General features: G+C 38.8%; 1 protein-coding gene across 8 annotated transcripts in view; it reads right to left on the minus strand.

Annotated features, from left to right (window-relative positions):
* Nucleotides 1–1,082: 1,082 nt before the first annotated feature.
* sema4d (sema domain, immunoglobulin domain (Ig), transmembrane domain (TM) and short cytoplasmic domain, (semaphorin) 4D) overlaps nt 1,083–21,963 on the minus strand; it is a 93,102-nt gene continuing 72,221 nt past the window's right edge. For 5 of the 8 annotated variants that reach the window (XM_057818322.1, XM_057818324.1, XM_057818323.1 and 2 more), the window contains 9 exons: nt 21,829–21,945; nt 20,336–20,487; nt 20,086–20,261; nt 19,085–19,241; nt 18,773–18,995; nt 17,128–17,240; nt 16,857–17,029; nt 16,717–16,763; nt 7,225–15,035 (listed from right to left, as the gene is read on the minus strand). In XM_057818322.1, coding sequence (XP_057674305.1) covers nt 14,110–15,035; nt 16,717–16,763; nt 16,857–17,029; nt 17,128–17,240; nt 18,773–18,995; nt 19,085–19,241; nt 20,086–20,261; nt 20,336–20,487; nt 21,829–21,945 — 2,084 coding nt within the window. In that variant the 3' untranslated portion in view covers nt 7,225–14,109. Of the gene's footprint in view, nt 3,914–4,571; nt 4,664–4,734; nt 4,948–6,821; nt 15,036–16,716; nt 16,764–16,856; nt 17,030–17,127; nt 17,241–18,772; nt 18,996–19,084; nt 19,242–20,085; nt 20,262–20,335; nt 20,488–21,828; nt 21,946–21,963 lie in introns of those variants that run through there. The other 3 variants (XM_057818327.1, XM_057818328.1, XM_057818329.1) reach the window with 3 other exon arrangements.

The following is a 21,963-nucleotide window of genomic DNA, read 5'->3' on the forward strand; positions in this document are numbered from 1 at the left end:
TGACACTTTTCAGCCACCAGGGCGGGCCTGGCCCCCTCATCTTCCCCCTTAAACTCTGCGTCCAATTTTGCTTCAGCTTTGATCTTTTCACACATGTTCCTCAAGCACCTTCTGATACACGACAGAATTCATGATGGGTTCAATGATGGTGAGCTGGCCAGGTCCTGCTGTAGCAAAGCATCCCCAAACCATGACACTTCCACCTCCACGCTCGGTATGAAGTTCTTTTCCTGGAATGCTGTATTGGGTTTACGCCAAACATGTCCTCTGTTCTGGTGTCCAAATAATTCAATTTTAGATTAATCTCTTCAAAGAACATTATTCTAGAAGTCCTGGTCTTTGCCTACGTTAACTCGCAAACTTCAGTCCGGCCCTCATGTTCTTCTTGGAGAGCTTCTTGGAAAGTCCCATGAAGGTTAAACTTGTGAAGTCTCTTTCTGATTGTAGAAGCATGCACTTTCACAACAACAGTAGCAAGAGCCTGCTGTAGGTCCCGTGATGACATTTTAGGGTTTTTGGAGACTTCTTTTAGCATATTGCGCTCTGCTCTCAGGTGGCCAGACCTGGGCATGTTGGCAGTTGTTTTGAATGTCCTTCACTTGTAGACTTTTTTTCCCAGACAGTAGAATGGCTGATTTTATATTCTTTTGAAACCCCTTACCAGACTCATAAGCGTCTACAATCTCCTTTCTGAACGCCTCAGATAGCTCCTTTGATTTCACCATGGTGTTTTCTCTCATTTGAACAGTCAGGGACACACCAAACTAAATGTGAGGTTTAAATTAGGCAAGCCTCCTTCAAAACACTGGGTAATGATGTTCTTTTCATGTGCACCTGATGTGATTTTAGCCATTTTAAGTGGGATTGAATCTGAGTAGGTGTCCTAATTTATTCCTCAACATAAATTGCATTTAATTAAAATTACATTTTACAGAAAGTTATAAAAAAAAATATACATATGTATATATTTTTTCCCAGTTTTAATTGTTTGGTTCCATTACTTGAATCTCTCAAGATTTTTCAAATCGACATTAAATATCCATATTACCATATGTGTTAGAAAACACACAGGCTTCCATAGGGTGTCCTAATTTTTGACATGACTGAATGTATATTTTATTTTATTTTAATAAATGGCTTCTTCGCTTTTGTCACTCATGTCACATTTCTGGAAATTGCCTTAATGGTTGTTGTACAAGTAACTAATATATTAAATTCAAGAAAAATAATTCAAAGCTAATAAAATAAGCCATGACGTTAAGGTTGGGCCGGTGGTGATGGGGAAAAAAAAGGCAAAAAGTCGCTTGTTGTAGCACTGTTGTTCTTTATTTGGACACAAGAGGACGCCAGAGTAGCATTATAACAACAGCGCCGTCACACAAAGAAACGAGTACAAATTAGCACAAATTAAGTTCTCTTTTATTTATTTTACCTCGTCAAACGCACATGAATATGTTGCAGAAATAAAATAGAAAACAGCGGAAATGCAGCAGGTATCAAAGTTTAATCAAACCGACAAGTCCAAATGGTAAAACATTAAACCAGCTTTTTAAAATGCAGCATTTCCATTCATCACTGTAGGCAAACGCCACCATTTTTGTTGTCCTTGTACGTTTCCCTTCACATCTTTTTGCCTTGCTTCCCCCATAAAGATTCCCAAATCGGGTCCTTAGTGCATTTTCATTCTCATAAATAAAAATACAAAAGAAAAAGAGGCCCAGGTTGGCTTATTCCACTTCGAATTGTGAAGGGATGCTTGGTGTCATTTTGGTTTTCCTCAGTGGCCATTACAGCTTTCCTGTGGCGTAGATACACAAAACGTGAAATAAGCATCAAACAATAAATGCACGGCAAATGGTTTGGCATGATGAGCATAGCCGATTTTCCGCTAAAGGTATTGCAAACACCATGCGACCAGGTTAGCGATCACGATAGCGGGAGAGATGCTAACAAACAACATTGTATGATAAATGTTTACTGTATTTACTTCACGGTTGGTTTAAAAGGACGGCTAAGGGAACGTTAGCCTTAGATGTGTAACGATTCATCCATCAAATCGTATCGTTTTCTAAAAAATCGATATCGTCATGAAATTGGTGTTTAAACCCGTCGTTAGCATGTGTGTTGATTTTTGTCATTTACCAGTTCATGCAGGGATTATGATTATTATTTTTTTCCTATAAATGTTTTTAGTACATTCAAAGAGGACAGGGATCTCAAACTTGTGGCACAGGGGAATTGAATTTTGAATTTTGGCCGGCGGGACAATATTTTGGGCCCTGCGTTTGACATTTCGGGGTCACTTGATCTCGAGTGACTTGGTTTGGAAATCAATAGGAGTGAATGGAAGTTTTTATGCCATTGAAATGAATGGCTAATAGGGCCATTGGAAATCAATGGGAAATTTTGGCAATTGGAAATTCATCCTGTATGAATGTATAAATGACGATTGATTGGCCAAAAAAGTACCATTTTAAAATGTTACTTTTTTTGTTTATCAGCCAATTTAAATTCCAATATTTGAACATGTTATATGAACATACACAAGAAAGCAAAAAAAAAAAAACATTTGTCTTTAGACCACTTCAAATTGTGTCTAAATAAATTAAATATTAAAGAAAAAAACGTCTTAGTCAGGAAATAACAAAAATAAATAAAAATGGAGTATTCCTTCAGGTAAAACACTACTGTTTTTGTACACAAGCACATCCAAACTAAACCAAAAATTAAATCTCCTTTGGGCTGATTTAAGACCACATAAATAAAATTAAAATTGGGGAGAAGGGGGTAAACCTCGGTTCACTCCATTTCTCACAGTTTAAATAACGTTAACAGTAGAATACACATACAAGAGAATATTTCTCTCAAAGCAGCTTCCTACTCGAGTTCGAGAAATTCACACAGATTAATGTTATGCTAACGCTGATGCAGGTCGGACTTTCAGTAGCAAAATTAGTGGTGTGTTCACCACCGCTAGAACATTGACGTCTTTTTACATTACTTACAATGGCTGCTGCAAATGTAAATGGTCAAGCAAGTCTGAACACAATGAAAGTAATTCACTTAAACCCTAGAAGTACCAAAGGTGGATCAGTTGATACAAATCACTCTTGTAATCTTTTTTGAGCATTATTGTCCTTATTTGTCATTCCCATTCACACTAGCAAAACCACAAGGTTGTATTGCTCCAATAAGCATCTTTAGTGTTTGCAGGGCAGGGGTGCCTTGGCTGATGGGGAAGGGTAAACTGGTGTTATTCTAGCTGGCCTGTTGTCACAAAAGAAGCCCAGAAAACAGTTTGTGGTGAAAAAGCCACCATAAAATAGACCAAACTACTGACAGGATGTGACTTTTCTTTTTAAGTGTTTACTTGTCCCTTCAACTCTTCCAGTTTTATCCTCTGTGTACACCAAATGGAACACGCTAGTCAGTTTTTTTTTTTTTTTTTTTTAACTTCATCCATGGAACCATACTGAGGTCAGACTTGCAGTATGTCTCACATATACTGTATGTGTGTGTAAACTGTGTGAAGACAGAAAGGTGCCATTGGATGGTTGTCTGAGGCAATGAACACATTTAGAGGTCATTTTCTCTCCCCCTTCCGAATAGGCTTGTCCAGTTGGACAAAACAGTTGTTGCTTGTCGGACAGTGGACTGCTCAGGCAGGCTATCAGGAGGAGAACCTTTTTACATCTTCCAAAAGCTGCAGTTTGCCTACAGTGCGAGGGGCAGTGTAATAAAAAGCAAAACATTTTTTATGTGGAGACCTATGACACTACGCCCTAGGTGTTGGAGGTTGTTGCCGAAGCAATTTTTCCTTCTTCGCCTTCTTTGCACCCACATGAGAGTAAGCCAATTCCTTTGCAAGACCCACCAAGAAGTCCACCCGTCTTTCTTGCCTTCCAGTGCATGCCTGATACAAGACATAGAGCATGCATTCAACTGCTGCCATGTCAATCATAATGTAGAACACGGCGACTGGCAATCTCCGTGTTCCTCCGTGTTTGACAAAGCAAAGGGAGCCCTGAATTTGCAAATATTCAAGATGCTAATTGCAGCTATCCAGAGTGAAACCCCCTCTTCACACATAGGCAGCGACTATACAGGAGTGTGTAGATGGGTTGTATGCTTGATTGAGTGGTCTATTGTTTGACAAAGCCAAGTAGTCAGTTCGGTATTGGAGTCGTTTGACGCCTTTCTGGTCTTTCTTTATATCCCCCAAAAAAACTGGGACTTACAGTGTTAAAAATGGTAGGGTCAATGCTATCCTTACAACATATGGGAAGACAATCTAAATGACTGATATAACTGAAGTCATTATATAATGAAAATAAGGTTGCTTAAAAGTTGGTGGGGACAATTTGAGCATTCTGAAAAGTTGGTAGTGTTATGTCCCTACCGTCCCTATGCAAACCTACGCCCTTGGCTAATGCTAACTTTTGAAAAGTACCACTGTAGTGACCTCTGTCCTTTTAAAGGTTAAAACAGGAAATTATTAGAAAATGTAGTAATGAATGATGCCGTTAAGGGGCGGGTTAAGCGTCGGGTTAGAAAACGATACTTGCACCTACCCAAGACTTTTCCCATCTTTTTAGCAGCTGTTCGTGCTGTGTGAGCGCGCTCCTCCATTGGTTCAAATCCCTGGACGGAGCGCCACCCTCATCTGTCGAACAACCAACAATCACACCGGCCTTGACACAAAAGGATCAGACACCCTTGTCGGGCTAAAGGTACCTCCGACGGCAAGGCGGAGGTCCACGTGTGACGCGTCGCTCCCCGTACCGGCCCGGGCCACGCAGCCATAACGGGCATCCCGGTACAACGGACCGGCCCGCATCTGGCTGCTCACTAGAACCGTGTTGCCAGCCAGCACGAGGCGGTATTCTGTTACGGGTGTATCCATGTTTCGCCCGTCTATGAGCCAGTCAATGTGCATGTCGCTAGGACCTGAGGGACACAAGGGAACTTTTCATGTGGACCAAATAAGCAAACAATCAATGGTGATTCGATTGGGCGTGTTGATAAGAGTCGCCATATTGCTGAACTTGGCTTGTATAAGGGCGCCTCATTACGGTCTAAAAGGCCGGTAAATCGACAGCTTGTAAGTATTTAAAAGAGACATTACGTATTCATTCTAGGCCACCAGGACATCATTATTCGGTGCCGCGTTTTGTTTCGTCATGTTCCAACGATGAAGTTCGTGACTAGTGAGTTTCCATGCTTTCGCTGTTGTTCCGTTTATTCGTACCTCCAATGCAAAAAAGATTGGACGTTTAGAGTCGTCGATGAGTGCCCATGGTTTTTTTCCGTTTTTCATGATTTGGTATGTTTTTTTTTTCTGGTAATGGTGTTTTCATTTTACATTTTTTGCAGTTTTTACGGTTTTGCATTTTTGTTATTTCACTGGGTGTTTTTTGCTATTTTCCAAAATTTTTCATGGTTTTTGCCAATTTTTTTTTTTTTTTTTTTTAAAGGTTTTTGTGTTTTTTGCATTTTTTTTTTTCTGTTTTGCCATTTTTTTTGCCTTTAAGAGTGTTTTTTCCCCTCTTTTTTCCCTAGATTTTCAGGGTTTATGCTAGTTATTGTGTTTTTTTTTTCTTTTGCGTTTCCGCCAATTTTTGGTTTTCACAGGTTTTTTTTTTTTTTTTTTTTTGCCTTTTAGAGCATTCAACAGTTTTTATTTTTCATTTTCCCAGATTCTTTTGTGGTTTATGCTTGTTTTTCTTTTTTTATAACGGTCTTTGTGTTTCTTGCAGTTTTGCCTTTTTATGGTTCGCAGTGGATTTATTTATTTTTTTGCTTTTGCATTATTTTTTTTGCAATTTTCTTTTATTCTTTTTTCCAGATTTTTGGTGGTTTATGCGTTTTTTTTTTTTTTTTTTTACGCTTTTTGCGTTTTCTGCAAATTATCGGCGGTTTTGCCATTTTTTGTGTTTTTTGGGGGGCCTTTTAGAGCATTTCACATTTGTTTTTTTGTTTCATTTTCCCAGATTTTGGGTGGTGTGTTAGTTTTCCTTTTACGGTTGTGTTTTTTTTTTTTGTCTCTTTGTTTTTGCAATTTTAGCATTTTTGTTACGCAGTGCCTTTTTTTCCACTTTTTTCCCCCCCATATTTTTCGTGGTTTATGTCAGTTGTATATTTAATGGTTTTTTCTGTGTTTTGCAGTTGTGGTTTTTTTTGCTGTTTTGCAATATTTTCTGTTTCAGTTTTTTTGTTGTTGTGCCTTTTAGAGCATTTCACGTTTGTTTTGTTTGTTGTTCCGTTTCATTTTATGCTAGTTTTTCATTTACGGTTGTGTTTTTTTTTTTTTTTTTTTTGCAGTTTTGCCATTTTTGTTACGCAGTATATTTTTTTCACATTTTTTTTTTTATTTTCCCAGATTTTTCGTGGTTTATGTCAGTTATATATTTAATATTAGTTTTTTGTGTGTTTTGCCATATTTTGTTTCACAGTGAGGTTGCCTTTTAGAGCATTTTCCTTTGGCGTTTTTTCCCTAGATTTTTCGTAGTACATGCTAATTTTGTTAAAGTTTTTTTGCAGTCTTTTGTGGTTTTGCAAATGTTTGTGTTTGTTTGTTTGTTTGCTTGTTTTAATTTTCCAAATTTTGCAGTTTTTAGCAAAAACTATAGAACCTTTAGCATTTAAAAGCATTTTTGGATGAAAATGAGGGTCGGTACCATGTCGCCTAAGGTTTAGGATGTTCTCTTGGTTCTTTCTTCTTCAAGTGTGGTGAAAATTGATTTTTTTTCCACATGCAAAATCTCTTCATCTCTACTTCTAATGTGTTGTTACAGACAAAAAGCAAACAAGCCATTGCTATACACATTTGACACCTTTTATTTCACTTCCCTACCTACTGTACATACCTAATCAATGACCCTGTTTATTTACATGTAATTTCCCCATATATACAAACAAATATCTTCACAGGCAGGCACAAAAATGGCCCAGTTGACATGGTTAGATGCAACAGTAGGCCTACCATAGATTAAAAAAAAAAAAAAAACAGCAAAAACACTGCACCATCATTGACATTCAGAGGCCTAATGTCAGCTTTTTCTTCCAATGCCGCCATTTTCAAAGTTAGATGGCTCAGAGCAGGCCACAATGTTAGTCAGGCCATGCAAGGGGGGAGTCCAGTCACATATGAGCAGCAGGGTTCAGCGTTTTTTTAGGGTGGGGTTGGAGGGCATCACTCACCGAGGGCCAGGCAGAAGAGCAGGAAGGCCTCGTGGGCGTGAAGCCCCCATGCCTGGTCCTTCAGAAGGGGGGGCAACAGCCTCACTTCTGCCTCGCCAGCCTTCATGCGAGGTTTGGTGGAGGAAGAGGAAGTAAAAGTAGAGGAAGGGAAGACAGATGAAGATGCTGCGGAAGAAGGATGGGAATGGTGGGGAAAAAGGAGGAAAAAAGTAGAATTGAGGACAGTGGAAACAAACTACGACATGATGGAGGAGGAAAAATAAATAAATAAAAGACAAGAATAATTCACTTTAACACCCGATTCCCGCTTCATTTATGAAAACACAGCGGAAACATATTTATTCCCAAAAATATATATTTTACCAGTCTAACAAGTAACAATTGTGTTTAAAAGAAGTAGGCGGAGCAAATAACAGGCTTGGCTCAGTCGTGGAACAAATGTGAACAGGGAACAGGTGCGATGAGAATGAACGCACCCCCCGAGTGGACAATTATTATTCGCATCGTTAACATTAACAAGCAGCTGCTTGGTGAGCAAGAAAAGCAGCAGGAAGGGGGAGCGAGACACTGTGCGAGTATGATGCAGAGATTTTTTAAAAATTAAAAACCCAATCATTTTCACCCAATTTCGATCCTTTGAAAAATGGCGCGATCAGCCCGATTTACGATCACGTGATCGGATCGGGACATCTCTAATCTGTACACATTTAAATTAACTCAAAAATAACCATTTACCTGCCTAGTCTTGGTACATTTGTTTTGTTTTTTATTGAGAATATATTTATGAGCAAATTTGTTTTAAAACTGAGAAAAACTACAGTATTTGTGGAACTTTGCGGTACAAAACTTTAAAAACTTAATTGTTAACTCACGGACAAGGTGAAAGTTTATTTTCCAAATGCTTCTCGAACAAACTCTCACCTTAGAAACTTTCACTTCAAGATAGACATTCATTCCACTTTGACTGGGAGAGGCTGGCAGCGAATGATCGTATCGAAAAGTATTGAAGTAATGATACTGAAATGTATCCGGACACGATATTTGATTGCAAATTTTTCGTCATGGGGTAAATTTGATTTTTGCACAACTCTTAATCGTAATGGAAGAGAGGATATTTTTTCATTTCCCACTGGCTGCCATTGATGGGGATAGATGTCCAATTCATTTCAACTGGGAGGGGTGAATGGATGGTTCATTCGCCCCTCCCAGTTGAAATGAATTGAACGTCTATCCAAGTCAATGGTACTGCAAGATGAGCATTCACCTGCAGATTGCCTAGTCAAAATGGATTGGACATCTATCGCCGTCAATGGCAGTGAAAAAGTTTAGGTCCCTCGGAAGGCGCTGCTTTTTAGGTTACGAAAACAGTTACATTTAGATCAGGCAGTCTTTTATGAATGATTCTTTTAAATAAGATCGAGTCAAGTATTTATGAATTACGTCTATTAGCGGGATGTACACTAATTTAAAAACAAAAAAAGTGGATAGAGTGGAAGATTGAGCAAAAGGGATGTTGTGAAGGAACAACATGGCAAGAAAAAAACTGCATTTTTTCCCTCTCAACATACCATAGAAGTTTCTTGGCAATTAGTCGATTTTCAATCCCCTATTCTGTACTCCCAAGACTTAAGCTAGGCAATGACATGCTAGGTTGAAACCTTCCCTGAGAATTTTTGCGATCCATTGGCCCAGGATGCAGGAAACAAACAAACAAACAAAAAAACTTAAAATGAATGACTTGCTCAGCCTGTACAAAGAAAACTGAGTCCAATTCGGAAAACATCTATATAACTTACCAATTTGGTAAACAATGTTTCCAATTTGGAATTTAGGAAAGAGCATTGCTGGTCTTAAGCTAAAGCGGGGTACACACACATACTGACAATTGGGACAATTTTGGCAACAATTCTAGCAACAATCAAATCATTAGGCTAAAAAAAAAAAAGCCTAATTAGGCTAATATAGCAACAATTGTTACTACATCGTTAGCAATAATCAAAACTGTCATTTGGGGTGGCGTGGCTCAGTGGTTAGAGTAGTTGTCCCCCAACCCAGAGGTTGTGGGTTCAATTCTCCGCCCTGATGAACTCGCCTAAGTGTCCTTGAGCAAGATACTGAACCCCACGTTGCTCCTGGTGCTGCGTCACCAGTAGGTGGATGGTGAGATAGTGTAAAGCGCTTTGAGCGCCTTGAAAGGTGGAAAAGCGCTATATAAGTATAACACCATTTGTCACAATAATATTTAAAAGGGCAAGAATCACTACTCCATTACATAGAGATAATGATCATAATTAGCTTAGCTTTTTACATTTTCATCGCCACTTTCTTCTTTGTATTCCTTAGCAGTCAGTATGTAATGAGGCACTGTGCTGCCACTTATAGGTTAAGCTTGGTACTGCAACAGGAATTTGGTTTATTGAAGTAAAGTCACATTTTCAAGATTGGATAAATACAAAAGAGGATTAGGGCCAGTAAAGAAAACAATGGTTGGCAGGATTCTCACTTTTAGAGTGATATTACTGACTTAACAGAGAGGATTCTGAACAAATTTTTCTTTTTTTGTTTTTTTTGCTGGCCCTAATCTGTGGAGGATCAAATGTGACAGAAGTAAATAGTTATACATCTTTAAATACTTAAATGTGTCCTTAATTAAAATGGAAATAAATTATAATAAATTAAAATGTAATCAATTTATTATATTGCAAGCTTACTAAATGTAAAAACATATACGAGAGCTGTCAAAATTATCCCGTTAACGGGCGGTAATTATTTTTTAAAATTAATCACGTTAAAATATTTGACGCATTTAACGCACAAATGCCCCACTCAAACAGATTAAAATGACAGCAAAGTGAAATGTGTATTTGTTGTGTTTTTCGGAGTTTTATCGCCCTCTGCTGGCGCTTGGGTGCGACTGATTTTATAGGCTTCAGCACCCACGAGCATTGTGTAACTAATTATTGATATCAACAATGGCGGGCTACTAGTTTATTTTTTTATTGAAAATTTTACAAATTCTATTAAAACGAAAACATTAAGAGGGGTTTTAATATAAAATTTCTATAACTTGTACTAACATTTATCTTTTAAGAACTATAACAGAATGTTAATAATGGTAATGCCATCTTGTTGATTTATTGTTATAATAAACAAATACAGTACTTACGTACCGTATATGTTGAATGTATATATCCATCTTGTCTTATCTTTCCATTCCAACAATAATTTACAGAAAAATATGGAATATTTTAGAGATGGTTTGAATAGCGATTATTTGCGATTAATTAATTTTTAAGCTGCAATTAACTCGATTAAAAATTTTAATCGTTTGACACCCCTAACATAGACAGGTCGAGAGGGAATACTTTGCAGCTGCAAGCCTGCGTGCACATTTGTTTTTTGTGAAGCATCCACAGAGGCAACGCCTGTATAAAACACCTTTTGTACTGTTTATCATGTGTTTTCAATTGTGGTCGAGCACTTGGGGCGAGTTCATGTGATTGTTTTTGATGATGAATGGACGCTAACAGATACACACTAATCGTTTGTGTGGATTGGTATTGCCGTATCAGCAGTTAGTTACAAAGGCAAATTTGAATTGCTGCTATTGAAGATGAAACTGATTCAATTTCATTTTTATTTTAGTTTCATTCTGCAAGTGTTGATGTCACGAGCAGCTGAATAAAGTCAGCAAACCACACTGACGTATGGCATCGTCATTTTGGAGCTTAGCTCGCTGTCTAGCTCCAACGTCTTGGTGATGACAGTTCAATCATGTAAAATACATGTTTTTGGATAGTTATTTTGAGATTTTAGGGTACTTAAAGGGTTAATTCTGACTTAAGTGGAAATTGGGGTTCGTCGCCAGCGTAGGAACGGAACTTGCTCGTAATCTGGGGACTACCTGTATTAACTACCCTAATTTTCGGACTATATACTGCTACTTTTTTCCCTCATTTTGAATCCTGTGGCTTATAGTCCAGTGGGGCTTATTTGATGATTTATTTGGTTTAATAGGTAACACTTTGTTTGACAGCGGCATCATAAGACTCTCATAAGAGTCTTATTTAATTATGATATAATTATGACATAATTATGACATGACACGACACTGTCATGGGCATTACTGAATTATTATGACAGATGTCAAGATGTGTCATGTTGCATATTATATCACTAACTCCATTTATGTCCAACTCAGATCTTTTACGTCCATTCAAAAGTGAGGTAATTTGCTGGATGACACTAACCGACATCTATTATAAGCATTCAATAATGCCTATGACAGTGTCATGTAATAATTATGACAGTATTATGACACCACTATCCAAAAAAATGTTACCAAATACCATAACTAGCAATTAATAAAACAACTGGAACAGTAACTGAAGAAATAATTGGCACAGAACATGAATTTTGATTGTTTTTACATCTGTAGCGCTGCAATGCATGGTAGGAGGAATGTTGGATGACAACAGTGTTGACAGCAGGTGGCAGCAGAGGTTGACTGTCTCCCCCAAGGGAGCAGTGATGGCCAAATGAAGATTTTTAAAACAATAAGGCTTTGCACCAAATTGGTTCAAAGCTTAATGGTGGTTCATTTGGTTTTATGACAGTCTTATGATGCCATTGTCAAATTAAGTGTTACCAGTTAATATCTTTTGGTGTAAATATCCCATAATACAATGAGGACAACTGCGGCTTATCGTCCAGTGCGGCTTATCTATGAACAAATGCCGTTTTCATATCAAATTTAGTGGCTGGCGGCTTATAGACAGGTGCGCCTTATAGTCCAGAAATTACGGTAGGTGCCACTTGTCCTCCACTTGTTTGACCAAAGTAAAGGAAGCGCTTCCTAGTGTGTCGGAATATGTTTACTGGCTCTAAAATCCAGAGCTGGGAATCTTTGGGCACCTAACGATTCGATTACGATTACGATTCAGAGGCTCCGATTCGATTATAAAACGATTATTGATGCACCCCCCTCCTTTTTTTTTTTTTTTTTTTAATGTTTTGTACATTAGTTCCAAAATTGTTCAAAAATCCTCTCAGGCTAAACCAAACTACTATTTCAGTATTAAGTTAACATATAGCAGTAAAAAAATATACAAAAATAACAGTAAATGAAAAACTCCAGTCCCCATTCTGTATCAGCAGGGTTTTTTTATTATTATTATTATTATTATTATTTTTCATGTGAAAGGTTTAAAACTATTTTAAAGATAGATTCAAGTCAATATTTTACCGATTTAGGAGTATTTTAGATAAAAAGTTAATTAGGTTTGCTTGGAAGGTTCGCTACAACAGCCTTGCAGGGAAGTGTACTGCTTTAAGATGGCGGCCGTTTACTAACGCCCGCATCTAGATTTTTGTAGATGTGCTGCTAACCCTACCGAATCTATATTGCATCTAGTCCTATATAAATGATATCTACCGTAACATTATGTGGATGTACTTTGTAGCAGCTTTTCGGCAGCAGTCAGATATGTTGTTGTGTTTTTTTATCTCGTGGCATGAGTTGAGCTACAGCCGTGAGTTGAGCATTGGCATTACCCGAGGGGCCGGGTAATGAGAAGCATGATGTTTAGCTACTCTCGCTCCGTTCCTCATTGTCCCGAAGACTGCGCGGCGCGCTGAGTGTGTTGTACTTCCGCTTTACTTGGCATATTTCAATAATCGGAATTTGGATGTTTGTGAATCGTTCTCGAATGTTCCACGGCCGAATCGCGAATAATCTAAGAATCGGAAATTTTGCACACCTCTACTAAAACCGATCAGTTTTGGCTTGATAGGCTGGGTAACCAATCAGGTGTTAGTCCCGCCCACTGACTTTAATGGATGAGTTTGACAGACGAATAAGTGCTGCAACACATGCCCATGAAATACCTTATTAAATAGCAAAACAATGACATAGATTTTTTTTCTTTTATATTCAACTAGTATTTTAATGAATTATTGAAACATTTTTGTTGTTGTTGAGATGTATAGATAGATGTAGATATATAGATAAATCTATCTACATTTTTATTTAATTCCCATTTTAATTAACTAATGACACTTTTAAAGTATTAATTTAAAATGTATTCATATAAAGGTACCGGAGTCCTCAGGTTACGATGAACCCATGAATGTGATTTCGACTTTACGACAGCGGAGTCTCGTTCGCCATTTTGTTTTGTTTTTAAGCTGAGTACACAGTACCTTATTGTCCCTCATCATTGTTTTTTTTTTTTACTTTATTCATTTTATGTGACTGTTTTGCACTTTAGCGAAATGTGTATTTGATTATGTTGACTTTTGTTTTGAGATGCATGCTTTTATTTTGGCACCGGAATCGTAGCGGATGTAGTACTTTCGCACGCGAGTAAGAGCCCACGTACACTTGAAGAAGAACGTATAATCCATGTTTTTGCATAGTTATTTTGAGATTTAGGAGGTACTTAAAGGGTTAATTCCAACTTCCACGAAATTCGGGTTACGTCGCCTGCGTAGGAATGGACAAGCTGTATTTCATTCTGTCCCATTTAGTCCTCCATACTAATTCTCCATTATATGCGACAAGCTGAGAATTTTCAAATTTTAAAAGTTTTCATGAGAAATCTAGGGGAATACTTAGGCACTTTAACTCATTGGCCATTATTGGCAACGGTTGACGTTCAAATGGATTGGACGTCTATTAGTGTCAAACTAAAAAAGAACGAGCCAAATGATTGGACGTCTATCATCAAAAAGGGAAAGGAGAGCTACCTTCAATACCTAGTAAATTCCCATGAAAAATGTGTAATTTGGAATATTTCAAACATACTCCAGCCTAAATTTAACAACCTAAATTTTCAACCCTTTTGCAATCTGAGTGTATACCCCCCTGAAGAGGGCGCAACGCAACATAAAAAGCAGAAAGATAAAATTCTAGCAATAAGGCTCGTCGGCGTCGGCGAACTGAATGGACTGGGAGTCGCCGTCTACGTCGAAGGGCTTCTGCGGGGACGGGCTTTCGTCGCCGAAACCGTGAGACGGCACGCGTCCGTTGACGTACTCGGGCTCCGTCTCGTAGCCGGTATCGCGCAGAGCGCGGAGGTTCGTGCTACTGTTCTGCGGGGGCCGCGACGTCGCGGCGATTTTATCCGAGGCGGTGTCCATGAGTCCCGCTTCGCAGGCGCTGTACTCGGGTTGGGCGGCTTCGCTCTTCTTGTGCGTGCCCAACAAGGCCGCTCGCAAGCGTAAGCATGGTGGAGGGAGGTACTGCATGTAGCAGTTGTACGCCACGGCGGCCAGAAAGAGGAGGAAGAACAGCAAGAAGAGGAAGAGGAGGGCAGTGCCGTTGCTGCGCTGTAAGTACTCCGCCTCCGGGGAGCTGCTCTCAGGGGGAACGTGCGGCTCGGGAGGCCACTCTGTGCCGCTACTCGGCGTTAGTGACGAGCGGGGCGGGGATGTAAGCTGAACGGCGGCGGTAAAATTTTGCGGGGCGAGGGCTGATGTTAGCACGCCGTCTGCCACGACTTTACCTTCCACGCCGTGCGTCTGGAAAGTGTCGGAAGTGTGCGGGACGTCCAGAGTCAAGATGTATCCCGCCAGGAGGCGCGTGAAGTTCTTCCCGACGGCGCTGGCGAACTCCACCGACCAGCACTCGTAGCGGCCCTGGTCCTCGGCGGCCACGCTGTAGATGAGCAGGCCGTTCTCGCGGATGAAGTGGAAGGGCGAGGCTTCGGTGAGGAGTGAGCCGTTAGATTTCCACGTCACTTGTGCCGCGTTGGAGCGAACAAGGCACGGCAGCTCGGCGGAGCTCCCGGGCTTCACGGAAACACGTTGGTAGTCTTTCAGGGACAAAACTGGAGCTGCGTGCGAAAGAAAAAGACATTACTTTAACGCAACATGGTCACAAAAATAGCAACTCAGAGGAGTAATAATAATAATTAAACACTATTTAACAAACTGTGTGGTCAACTCCATGTCACTCATTCAATGCCAATGACATCAATAGACTAGGGCTGTCAAACGATTAAAATTTTTAATCGAGTTGATCACAGCTTAAAAATCAATTAATAATAATTAATCGCGATTCAAACCTTCTATAAAATATGCCATATTTTTCTGCAAATTATTGTTGGAATGGAAAGATGAGACAAGACGGATATATACCATAATTTTCGCACTATAAGGCGACTATAAGCCGCCACCCACCGAATTTGGCACGAAAACCGCATTTGTTCATAGATACACTGCATTGGACTATAAGCCGCAGCTGTCCTCACTATATTATAGGAAATTTACACCAAAATATATTAACCGGTAACACTTTATTTGACATCATACGACTGTCATAAGACCAAATGAACCACCATGAAGCTTTGTAGCCATTTGGTTCAAAGCTTCATTGCTTCAAGAAGCTTCATTTATCCATCACTGCTCCGTTGAGGGAGACAGTCAACCTCTGCTGCCACCTGCTGTCAACACTGTTTTCATCCAACATGCATCTTAGCATGCATTGCGGCGCTACAGATGTAAATAAAATAAAAAATCATGTTCTGTGCTAATTATTTCTTCAGTTACTGTTCTAGTTGTCTCATTAATTGCTAGTTATGGAAATTGGTAACACTTTATTTGAAAGTGGGGTCATAAGACTGTCATGAGATAATCATAATTAACACATGACATTGTCATGAGCATTAATGAATGCTTATAACAGATGTCATCTTGTGCCATCCGGCAAATTATCTCACTTTTTAATGGATGTAAACGATCAGAGCTGGACATAAATGGAGATAATGATATAATTTCCCGGATGACACTTCATGACATAAGCATTCAGTAATGCCTATGATCGTGTCATGTCATAATTATGACGATCTTATGACGCCGCTCTCAAAGTGTTATCTATTACCCAAATAAATCAACAAATAAGCCGCGCTGGACAATAAGCCGCAGGATTCAAAATGAGGGAAAAAAGTAGAGGCTTATAGTCCGGAAATTACGGTACATTCAACATACGGTACATAAGTACTGTATTTGTTTACTATAACAATAAATCAACAAGATGACATTAACATTAACATTCTCTTAAAGCGATCCATGGATAGAAAGACTTGTAGTTCTTAAAAGATAAATGTTAGTACAAGTTATAGAAATTTTATATTAAAACCCCTCTTAATGTTTTCGTTTTATTAAAATTCGTAATATTTTCAATCAAAAAATAAACTAGTAGCTCCCCATTGTTGATGTCAATAATTACACCACGCTCACTCATGGTACTAACCCATAAAATCAGTTGGACCCAAGCGTCAGCAGAGGGCGCCAAATGCCAAAAAACAAGTAACAAGCGGACATTACACTGTCCTGTCATTTTAATCTGTTTGAGTGAGGCATGTGCGTTAATTGTGTCAGATATTTTAACGTGCTTAATTAAAATACTTAACTACCGCCCGTTAACGCGATATTTTTGACAGCCCTACAATAGACATCAAATCTACTAGAGTAAGTAAGATTAACAGGGGACTAAATCTTTTTCTGGCATCTTACCTTTGGGACATTTGTCTGCATCACCATTAAGGCTCTGAATTAGCCTCCTGGAAACGAAAAACAAGTAATGTTGTAATGGAAAAAGATCAAAACTGACAGCGACTTTTTTTTATTCTCAGGATATATTTTTGTTGAATCACCTGAGCTGCTGACTGGGTATTTCAGAGATTTTGACGCAGTGAGATGTTTGAGGATCCCAGGCACAGTATGGGTCTCTGGCCAGTATGCAGTCATCACAGGACTGGTATCTGCTACAGAAGGCTGTGGGTGACTGGACCACCCCTGAGTCAGAACCAGCGTACAGCGATCGTGTCTGTGAGGAGGAGCAGGTTACGTAGATACTCAAAAAGCGTTGAACAGAGAGGGATATTAGATTTGTGGCAGGTGTTTAACATATGATGTAATACTGACATCGGATGATAATAGCAAGTTTTTGATGGGCTCAGAGTTCTTCAGCAGCTGAATTTCCTCCACCATGTGTACCTCACCTCCGAGGACTACTGATTTGTGCAGGACCCCTTTATCTAAAATGGAAACATGGTTAGTACCTAATCTGCTTGTGTGGGTGGAGTCATTTTTATAGGGTGCCATTCGTGTCCCCAGTTTTAGTGAAGCTGTATTTTCACTTAAGTTGGAGAAATACTCATTTAACTTATTTTTTCGTGTATCATCAATTGCTTTCTATTACAAAGTAAAGGGGACAGGCTTCAAAATTCTATTTTTTTAAATTGATTTCACTTCTGGTAAAAGGTTGTTATGACTTGCAATGTCCCCAGAATGTTTCATTCACTTTCAGTCTAAACTAATACGAGTAGAAAAAAAATCCAAAATAATTATGATTTTATTGTCCTGGGTAAACTTTAATCATGTGTTGTTTTTAAGTAAAAGTATATTATTTATTTTGAAAATAAAATAAAAGGTTTTCTATTTGTCCCCAGTGTCACAGTCCAATCTGTCATGTTAGTGTGTGAAAATGTGTCCACTCTGTTAAAGCTACACACACATTAAAAAAAAAAAAAATTGAATCGTTCCTAAACGGTTTATTTGTAAAATTATAGATTCCTCATCAAGTATCCAAAGTCATGTTAGCTATAATGCTAACAAAGCAGGGCTGAGGCCTAACCTTAGCACAAAATGTCCCCTCTGTTAGTGTCCACTCTATTAAAGCTATACATCAAAGAAAAGAATTTAATTGAATCATTTCTAAAGGTTTATTTGTAAAATTATAGATTTCTCATCATGTATCCAAAGTTATGTTAGCTATAATGCTAGCAAAGCAAGGCTGAAGGCTAACTTTAGCACAAAATATCCCCTCTGTTAGTGTCCACTCTGTTCAAGCTTTACATCAAAGAAATGAATTTGATTTAATCATTTCCAGAGGTTTAATTGTCAAATTATAGATTTCTCATCAAGTATCCAAAGTCATGCTAGCTATAATGCTGGCAAAGCGGTGCTGAGGGTTAACTTTGGCAAAAAAATTTAGTGTCCACTCTGTTAAAGATGACATCAAAGAAATTAGAATTTAATTGAATCATTTAAAAAGGGGTCATTTGTAAAATTAGATTTCTCATTAGGTATCCAAAGTCATGTTAGCAAAGCTAAGCTGAGGGTTAACTTTAGCACACAATGACCCCTTTATTAGTGTCCACTCTGTTAGAGCTATAGATCAAAAGAAATTAACTGAATTGAATAATTTTAAAAGGATTATCTGTAAAAATTATAGATTTCTGATTAAGTATCCAAAATCATGTTAGCAAAGCTAGGCTGAGGGCTACCTTTAGCACACAATGTCCCCTCTGTTAGTGTCCACTCTGTTAAAACTATACATCAAAAGAAATGAATTGAATCGTTTGAAAAGGTACAGCATATTTATAAAATTATAGATTTCTCAACAAGTATCCAAAGTCATGTTAGCTATAATGCTAGCATAGCGAGGCTAAGGGCTAACTTTAGCACACAATTTCCCCCTCTGTCAGTGTCCACTCTGACGTTCAAGTGGCACCCTATTAAAAAATATGACCCATTATCCTTTGAGTAGCTGGTTTTTGTTTCGTACCTGTTCCGGTAAAAATGACATCGTAGATGCTCTCGTCGAGGGCGCGGACCCGCTCCACGACGACTTGCGTGTAGTTGACATCCTTGGTTATGAGACGGGGTCTGTTCCCGATGGGGAGGACGGGGTCCTCCAACAGCGGGTGGTCTTTGACGAATTGCAGGGTTTTGTCGGGGAGGTGAAGCGAGCTGTTGATGTTCTTCTGCCGCATGTGGCTATTGATGCACTGCCGGAGCACAAAGGGATATTTTCAAATCAGGGCCTGTCGTGTTACGGGAGATGTTTTAAAATTGTGTTTGTTCTCTGTGAACTTACTGCTCCAGGGCGTGGCGAGGGTGTAATTCCATTGTAGCGGACCCACTTAGTGTGAGACTGCTCAACAGTTGCCTTCTGCATGTATTTGCCCTTGGAGAAGACCTCATCCACAGCGGACATGTTGTAGGCACACACGGCCGAAAGGCCAACATTTCCCCTTTGGAGACAATAGGACATAATTCAAAAACGGTGTACAACAAGATCAGATTGATTCAAGAACCGTTTCAAGGAGGGGGGGATATTGCCTATTTTTCCGGCATATGGTATAATTCTAAAGGGCATTCAAGTAACAATTTCACCTTGAGTTGATTTGTAAAAGCTATATATTTCATATACGACTTAATATAAACTTATATTTGCTTCACAGCTGTCTCAAACGGCAGGAAATGGGAATCTGTCACTTTAAGAACTACCTCCTTCCTAGCCTTGCAAGAAAGACTACTTCCTAATTCATTGACTTATCACGTAGTACCGTCTTGCGAACCTCAACTTATCTAACCACTTCCCAGGTCATTGGATGTTCCAGCCAATCAGGAGAAAGAGGCGTGACCACGAAGCAACTATCTGCTTGAATACAATGTCGGAGTGCAAAGCTGTTCTTGCACTAAAGTTAAAGTTAAATTTCCAAAGTTTTGACAGAAATACACTTAATTTCCTCAATAAAAGAAGAGGATATAACATCATCTAAAGCTGGTTTTGGGTGTGTAGCACATATCAGAGCAGAGGAGGAGCTCGGGGAAAGAGGCGGAGCTAGGTGCCACTGAGCGTTTCAGCAGCCCACCATCGGCAGACTGATTAGACGACTTTTGAAACATTGGTGAATAGTTCAGAAAACCACTGACTGTTTTCAACCAGGAAAAAAACATATGGAAAGATTTAACGCTCAAAAAACTGAAATTTAAAAAAAGTATTGACTAGTAACCGGCATTGGCTAAAACCCAAACAATACCCAAATCTTTAGACGACTAATTTACAAACACATGACATCAAATTTAACTGACCATTGCGAGGTGAAGACGCCATAGATGACAGTGTCCCTCAAGCGTGCGCCCTTCAGGATGAAGACGTCGTGCACCACATTGAAGACAAAATTGAGTTCTGGCATGGAGCACACCAGCTTGGCTTTCAAAAAGGACGTCCACTTCTTCTGCAGCGTCCTCTGTCCTCCTTGATCGCCCTGCATTGAGGACAAACAACATAGATGACATTGTAAAATTCCCAGGAAAAAGGTGTGAACAATGATGTGCTCACCTTACAAACGCGTGCCACCCTCGGAATGAGCAGATTGCCGAAGAACTCGTACTCCACCGACACCTCGGTGAAGAAGTAATAAATTTTGTCATCCTCGCCGTCCGCAGAGTTCTCCCCTTCCCTGATCACATCGGCGAATACAAAACTAGGTTCTGCAGAAGAAAAGAGGTCATGTGTTACATAAAAGTTGCAGTGCATGGAAACATCAAATGCATTATGAGTGGCCCTTAAACCTCAAGTAAAATTGTTTGAATCAGTTTGTCATGAGTAGACATCCAATCCATTTTGAACTACAAAAATCGAGGAATAAATAAGTTGCCAACGAATTTGATAATCAATTTTTTGTCGGCAGCTATGAGCAGTCCTGTTTTGGTCCTTGTTTATGTGTAATGTGAGTCTGCGCGCGCGTACCAGTTACTAGAGCAAGAGAGAGAGAGTTCACTGCTACACTCAGGTTGGGTTGCTGAATCAATAATATAACGAAGTGTCGAGAGTTAGCTTGTCTTTTGCGTTGTCATATCCAGCGTGCCTCCATCAGTGGTGAGTAAATAAAGCCAATTGTTTTGTTTGTATTCTTTGTCGATGAGACGTTACTACTTAGCACGGAGTGCTAAGCTAGTTAGCAATTACGGTAATCAGTGTCTTAAGTGTCCGTTTTTATTGTGTTTTGGAGAAGAACATTAGCACTTGGCCTTTTGTCAGATAGTAAAGTTGTCTCATTTCTTTTTATGTAGAAACCACACACATAAACCTATTCATTTAACAGCTTAGAATCCTTTCAACACAAACTCCCATTCAAACTGTAAATTGTCATACAAGAGAGTGTGCTTAGAAATTGGATTTGGATTATATTTATGAACAACTGTTTGATAAAGAAAACTGATTCATTACAGTTTGCCTCCTTATTATTTTTGTTTTTTAGTTTGTTTAAAAATAAATAAATAAATAAATGAGTCATTGACACAATTCGTATCAGCACTTTGCCCACAACTTCTACAAGAAAAAAAAAAGGCAATCGGCAGAACTTTTTTTATTTGAATGAACAGGATCTTTATTTGTGTACTGAGAAATTATTTTTGTGTTTAATATTCAGAACCTTCATTCAAATTTTAAAAAGTTTTATGTACTTAAAACAGTACTACAGTTGTAGATTATAATTAAGTCAGGAAGACGCAATAAAATATTCTTTTTGAAGGAAATACTCATCCATTTTGTCTTCATTGTTACTTACAACATTGCTCAAACTTCGAGTAAAATTGTGAAGGTAATTGAAAAAAGTGACATTTATTAAATTCATCGATTAATCATTTAATTAATCGTCCGATTAATCGATTATATTAAAATATTCGTTAGTTGAAGCCCTACAACGAGTCAGATTTGATGTTGAAACAACCAAACAATGTGTGTCAATAAACTAGCATGACATGATAATATTTTTGAAATACTTATTTTGTGGGTTCAAAACATTATCAGGTTGTTTTCTGGCAACTCACCATTGAGCCATGATGTGGAGTATTCGGTCCTCAACATGTATGGTGATGGAGAGTATCTAGAAATAATGGGCTCGCTACCCAAGAAGTTATAAGCAGTACCGGAGTAGAGCTCACCATCTGATGAAAAAGCGGATT

Source organism: Corythoichthys intestinalis, chromosome 17 (assembly GCF_030265065.1).
Source record: "Corythoichthys intestinalis isolate RoL2023-P3 chromosome 17, ASM3026506v1, whole genome shotgun sequence".
NCBI classification, from domain to species: Eukaryota; Metazoa; Chordata; class Actinopteri; order Syngnathiformes; family Syngnathidae; genus Corythoichthys; species Corythoichthys intestinalis.